Source organism: Adiantum capillus-veneris, chromosome 20, assembly GCF_014529385.1.
Source record: "Adiantum capillus-veneris isolate H3 chromosome 20, ASM1452938v2, whole genome shotgun sequence".
Taxonomy (NCBI): domain Eukaryota; kingdom Viridiplantae; phylum Streptophyta; class Polypodiopsida; order Polypodiales; family Pteridaceae; genus Adiantum; species Adiantum capillus-veneris.
This window is the reverse complement of record NC_140950.1, coordinates 18,403,599-18,410,124: the sequence shown is the minus strand read 5'-3', so window position 1 is coordinate 18,410,124 and position 6,526 is coordinate 18,403,599. Positions and strand designations below refer to the sequence as shown.

The following is a 6,526-nucleotide window of genomic DNA, read 5'->3' as shown; positions in this document are numbered from 1 at the left end:
CTTTAGTGCTGAGGCTCGCCCACTAGCACCATATTGCCCAACGCCCAACTTTCCTCGCCCTCACTTTTAGGTGCCCATGGTCTAAATTTACATTGTTGCGTATTAAGGAGAAAGACTAGGATGCGAATCCCATCGCTTGGGCTTCATTAAATTTCCATGCCCTTTAGTGCTGAGGCTCGCCCACTAGCACCATATTGCCCAACGCCCAACTTTCCTCGCCCTCACTTTTAGGTGCCCATGGTCTAAATTTACGTTGTTGCGTATTAAGGAGAAAGACTAGGATGCGCAGGACTGCGTTACATGGTGGCCGGTGGGATAATCTGTTGACAATAGATTTTTGTTCTCTCTCCCGCCTCGCCCCGCTATCGACTACCCGCCCCGCCGCCCTGGCAGCCGGCTCGCCGCAGTCTCTCTCACCCGTTCGTGGCTGCTGAGCGTCGCTCACCCACCCTGCTCGCTCACTAAACCACTCGCCTCTCCCAAGCGCGCCCCTCGCCTCGCCATGCCCGCACTGCCCTGTCACGCCCCCTCGCCTTGCGCGCTCCTGCTACCATGCTAGCCCTCGCAGCCTCGCTAGACTCACCGCCTGCCGGCCCTCCTTGGAGCTGGAGCCCAACTCTTGTCAACAGCAGCAGGCCATGGCGGAGCCAGCTCCGGCTGCCCCCTTTTTTTTGGGCCTACCATTTTTGAAGCATCCAAGTTGGATGTAATGTTTGTGGTCGTACAAAAAGACAAGCATCCTGTCGATGATGTTCCCCATATTTTCACTCTCACCGTTCACGCATTAGGACCTCACTACCATGCTCAGTACGTACGTACGCTCACTATATCCACCAGCACTAACAAACCACAATTGTAGTGCAGTTGCAACTTGCAAGGGTGGTACAAAAGGCTTCAAGAGATGATGTGATAGCAGTGCGGAGAAGATGCCAAGGACCTATGTCTCTTCGAGTGCACTGCCACAGCAGCAGTGGCCACTGGCTTCAAGATGCTTTGACGGTTTGCGATTTCCACATCTTGAAGAGGGAGCTTTCAATGGTGCTCAAAGCATTTCGCCCCACACACACACCCCGTTGCTGCTCGCCCGCCCTATATTCTCCCTCCTCTCAACTTAGCCAACCCCACCCAAGCTCGTCCACCCCACTCTCAACCTCGCCGACTCCCCCTTCACCCTTTCCCTACCTCTCTCTACCTCCACCACACCTTGCTCCTCGCTCGCCGTACCCCACTTGACGTGCACCCTTTGCATACCCCGCCACCTCTTCCCAGACCGCCCTTCAACTCTACCCTCCCCGCAACCTCTCGCCCACTCTTCCAACCCTCCTTTAGCCCCTCGCCCGCTCACCTCGCACTACACATATATACATATACATATATCTTTATAGATATATCTTTTAACACTAGGTTGGTAATCGGACACTTTTATGTCCTGTTAAGTGACCATTTTCCTTGAATTATGTCAAGAGTTTCAAAATAGATTTTGAGGTGCTATCTGTTTAGAAAGTTGTCTTATGAGCTGAAAAAAACTCGACATTTTTTTGGAATATTAATTCCATCTTTAACCTTGTCCTTGCACAACATTTCACAACCTAAACTGAGTGAAAAAACGGGTCCTGTTTTTGGTCTTTTTCAAGTTTTTGCAACTATACCACTCTAGAATTCATGTTTGTGAGGTCTATAATGCTAGAGAACTATCTTTAGTAGTCCTCAACATGTCCTGATGCTTCTAGGAGAAATAAATGTTAAAGTTGTAAGTTATGACCAAATTACAAAAATTGTCAAATCTTGTTTTTTAGCCAATTTTAGCTCTTCTATGATTTTTTTGGTGGCTTTCATGATATCCAAATGCAGTTTTGATTTTCTATGTCGCATATTGTAACATAAAGCTAATATTCCTTGAGTTTTGGGGCACCTAATACCCTATTTTGCATAGTAGACAATGATGGTTGATTTTTTCAATTATAGAAGAAAACGAAACATTCTAGTATATAACGTAAAGCTTTTTCAATATTGTTAGTTTCTTGTGACAACTACGTGCATTTTGTAGGTAGTAACCATATCTAGTCATAAGGATCAAATTTGGCTAGATATTGAATAGTTTCTATGGGATTCTACAACTCATAATGTTGAACCCAGTTTTTTCATGTTTGCTGTATTTAGCACTTAAATACATTGCATCTTTGTCCCCAAGATTCCCCTTGGTAAGAGATGTATTATTCTTTTGACATGCTCCATGGCTCCTTATGAACCTAAAGGAAAATAGGGAACTAAGAAAACAATATGCATATATTATTTGTATTGAGCGTGGCTATAGAAACTTTGATGATAGGTTTGCAGAATGGTAAAAATTCAACTTTTTTGTACCTATTTCTTTTGGCAAAACAAAAAATAGTGAGTGAGAAGCAATCATATGTTCTGATCACCAACCCATTGAAGTTAACTAGGGAATTTATCTCAAGTCCTACAAAAATCCCTAATCTTATTTTTATGCAACAAAACGTAAGAAATGACTGTTTTAGTGAAAATGTACTGGTCCATCAACTTTGGAGGCTTGGTGTGACCAAAAGATGAGAAATTTTACAAGTTTCTTATTTTTTACATGTGTAGTAGGCCTTGAACTATAACCTCATGAAAGGATTTTACAAAATGAGTGGATCTAATATGGTTTTGGAGGTTTTTTTCAAAACCCTGAAAGGACACTTTTATGTCCTGTTAGGTTACCGGCCTAGTGTTAAAAAAACATTTCTAAAAAAACAAAGAGAAAAAAAACCACTCTCTATCTGACAATAACCCAAGCCTAACTCGCTTCGCCTTGGCTTCTCTTGCCTGTCGCCCTAAGCTCGCCGACCCTCTACCACCCCCTCGTCTCTCTTAGGGTGTGCAAATGCACCCAAAAGCAGCCGCCGGTTGAAGAAGATTCTTGGCTACCCCACCACAAAATTGGAGCTTAGCGTACCGCCTCCTGAACGTGGTTACACCGCAGAAACTGGAAAGGCAGCCTCTCCCCTAGCCGTTTGAAACAGTATCCAAGCGGTGCCCTACTTTTCTTAGCGCTATTTGCATGTGCAGGCCAGTGGTCGAATACGTAGACTGCTTCGCCATAGCGCGTGTACATAAAAAGCCTCCTCGCCTCGCTGCAATGCACTGCCCATTAACATGGAGGCCTACTGCACCCTAGGCTGAGCTACTACAACGTTCTCTGCTCGGCACTACGCATCTGCATACTGCTGTAGGATACCTAAACGGCGTTGCAGTACTGAACCCTTCATCAGCTGAAACTGCTTCGGCACTTCGTAAGGTAACTGCACCCTCTCAGTATGTGCGCCTATTAATTAATGCTGCAACGTACCTGCCATGTTGATTCCACATGGTTTGCAGCTCTTCGCGCAATATCCCCCAAGCGGCCTACAACAACGCAGTAGTGTATATCAAGCAGTGCAGGAGAGTCTGAACGAACGCAGCAGGGTATTCCGAATAGACGAGCACGTGCTGTAGCAGCTCCAACTTCATTGTTTTCATAGGTGTCGCGCAAGGTATTTCTATGCATAATTATTCACTATCACGTACTCTAATTCAACCTTATGTTCATGCTCATGTTCATTGCTGCAGTCCATTTTTCCATTATTTAGTTAAAATTATCAAATGCGAGCTACTATGTGCTCTTACTAATTAGGTTGGGTAATGCAATCGAACATGCTATAGATGTTGCCCGTAATGAACGCTCACGCAGGCCAGTGTCCTCCTGCTCCAGCAGAGGCCAACCCAATCGCTTCTCGTGGTGTGCGAGTGCCTCAACAAGAATTGCCTAAGGTAGATGATAATTTGATGCATTCACTCAACGCATTCATCCATAGTGAGCTTTCTTGCGTATCACTTCTTTCCATAATTTGTTGTCGAAATACTCATTCCTAGACTCGGTATCAGGATCCTCCTATTGGAGGAACAATTGCCAGACTTGTTCCTATGTATGGGAAATTTCCCACGCCGCCCCTATGGCCCATTTCGGGTAGCACGTGATCTCCATCTGAAGATGACTGTGAGGAGTTTGTCCCTTTGTCTAAAGAGGTCAACCTCATGAACACGTTTGCCCCCCCCCCATTCCATGGACTTTATGCCCGATGGAGGATCCATAGCTCCTCCTCCTCCACATCCTGATAAGGTTGTTAAGGTCATGATTGAAACACAAGATGTGGACATGACAACTCGGATAGAGCATCGAAGTGGTACTCATATTGAGCCACCAATAACAACACTAGCCAAGAGCAGCCAAGTGGAAATGTGTCTCAAAAGGCAACTAAGCGGCCTAGGCAAATGTCAGTAACATGGGATCATGACACTACCCATGCTCTAATAAGAATTTACGACGAACAATGGAATCACATCAGCAAGATCAACTTTCGCTTCAACGACTGGGAGGCCATGGTTTTGAATCTCAATGCTGAGATGGATACCACTTACAACACTGAGAATACAAAAAATATTGATACCCTCAAGAAGATGTACAAAAAGGAGAAGTTGAAATTGTCTTCCACTGGCGCAAGTCCAAGCACGTGGTCGTTCTTTGACATCCTGGATGTCATGTGGTGCAAGATCCCTAGATGTACTGGCTTGGTGGGGGGTTTGGACAACGATGGGCCTGCAAAGGAAAATGAAGACATCTTGAATGAGCTTGAACAAGAAGTGGGGACGAATTCTGGAGTGAGTGCCAATACATCACAAAATCCTATAAGCTCCATGGAATTCACAGAGTTAGAGGGAGTAAGTGGTAGCAAGGAAAAGTAGTCAAAGCGGTTCTCTTAGGAGTTGTGAATGGAACCATGGGTGAGGGCATGACCAAGTTATGCGATACACTTCGCGATGTGGAAGATAAACACAATGCAACATTGAGAGAGCTAGAGGCATCAAGGCATGCACTAGAGGAGTGTCTACTTCGAATCCGTGAGGAGGAAGACACAACACGACAACAAATTTACCTCTCCACTCAATTGGAGCTTGCCAAGATTTTAGCCAAAGTCCGGGATTAGTAAGTAAATGCAATATTCTATAGCAAGGCCACAATCCTTTTTAATTATCATCAAGCTCATGAGTGTATGCTTTCTGCTTTGCAGGCTGCAACAAAGTAGTTGGATTTTGAAGCATCTTGAATTTATGATTGCATAAGGTAACACTACTAACCTCAATTCGTTTCAAACTTACTTTAGTACTTGACTAGAAATTATACGGGTAGTCTTGTCGGTGTAGGATGGAAAGTTTGCATATATTTTGGCTACTACAATCCTTTGCCATATGCATGCAAGATCAACAACTTTGGTGACGCCGTCCTCTTCCATACGGGAAGCACAAGATACACTTGAAGTCCATGTTGTACTTCATGTACTTCATGATGTGGGAAGTTTTCATGAGTTTATTGGAGCCTGATGCATGGCGCTATGGGCATCGTCAATGGTGGGTGTTTCCAAGGCAGGAGGTTTTTTGGACCTCAATTCACTGCTGGCTATGGTCAAAAGCCAATCTAAATAACCGGCACAAGTACTTATTTGCATATCGCATGTCTTATGAGTCTTTCAATCCACTCTTAGTCATAGTGGAGCCTTTATTGCCTTGCAGTGGTGATTTATTTGTCCATGCTCCCATAGCTGGTGATCTAGCACTAGCATGTGTATTGTGGAGACTAGCACATGGTCATTCTTCCAGATCAATGACTTGTCTTTACCCTATTGGGGAGTCCACTATACAAAAATACAAAATTATTATATGTCGCATTTTAAGCCAACGTAGCATGTTGCAGTGCTTTCATATTTGCATTCCTGAGAGTGCTAGGTTGAAAAGCATAATGGATGGATTTGAAGCTATTACAGGGCTTCCACAAGTAGCAGGTGCCATAGATGGAACACATATTAGACTACAAAGGAAGCCGTCAAAGGATAAATTTCCAGCACAATACATTTGAAGGCATGGGCTCCCTAGCATTCTTCTGCAAGGGATCGTAGACTCCCGTAAGCTTTTTTGGAGTGTTGTATGTGTTGCCCCTGGCAGCACGCATGACTCAACGCACTTTAAGGAGTGGAGTCTTTACCAACAGTTGAAGAGTGGTCGAGCCATCGCCAACCCCACAGTTCAACTGCAATGCATCCGACCCTACTTGATCACAAACTCAGCTTACAAAGCCACAACTTTTTTGGTGAAGCCTGTTCGATTGAAAGGTGGGAAACACTTAATTCAAAAGCAGCACTTTGATAGGCATCTTTTCAAAAGGCAGAGTAAAAGTGGAGAATGCGTTCGGTATCTTGAAGAATAGATGGCGCATACTACGCGAGTTGAATGTCGATCTGGCAATAGCACCCACAGTGATAAGTGCTTGCTGCCTCTTGCACAACTTTATGCAGCTACGAGGGGAGGCCGAACCGAATGAGCAGGTTGACCCTCATCCAAATGATGGCGAGCCTCTGCGTGGTGAGCATTACAATCACGAGCTTTGCATGTCAGAGCAGCTTTATTTAGAAACCATGCCTTGCAAAGCATACGA

The 6,526-nt window shown here is 44.7% G+C and overlaps 1 protein-coding gene and 1 pseudogene across 1 annotated transcript; both read left to right on the top strand.

Moving 5' to 3' along the window:
* The first annotated feature begins 204 nt into the window (after positions 1-204).
* Positions 205-4,017, top strand: LOC147432187 (uncharacterized). Its single transcript, XM_086492173.1, has 6 exons — positions 205-999; positions 3,234-3,298; positions 3,379-3,465; positions 3,522-3,533; positions 3,703-3,810; positions 3,925-4,017. The coding sequence occupies exons 1-6, from the start codon at positions 927-929 to the stop codon at positions 4,015-4,017; spliced, it is 438 nt and encodes a 145-aa protein (XP_086348299.1). The 5' UTR covers positions 205-926.
* A 69-nt stretch (positions 4,018-4,086) lies between these two features.
* Positions 4,087-5,024, top strand: LOC147432186 (uncharacterized; annotated as a pseudogene).
* The last annotated feature ends 1,502 nt before the right edge of the window (positions 5,025-6,526 follow it).

Bases quoted from the DNA above. Each gene is read 5' to 3' on its own strand.
- LOC147432187 (XM_086492173.1), top strand. From the start codon at position 927: ATGCCAAGGACCTATGTCTCTTCGAGTGCACTGCCACAGCAGCAGTGG. The intron at 1,000-3,233 runs GTTTGCGATTTC...ATACTGCTGTAG, and splicing joins GGCTTCAAGATGCTTTGACG to GATACCTAAACGGCGTTGCA. The intron at 3,811-3,924 runs GTAGATGATAAT...ACTCGGTATCAG, and splicing joins CTCAACAAGAATTGCCTAAG to GATCCTCCTATTGGAGGAAC.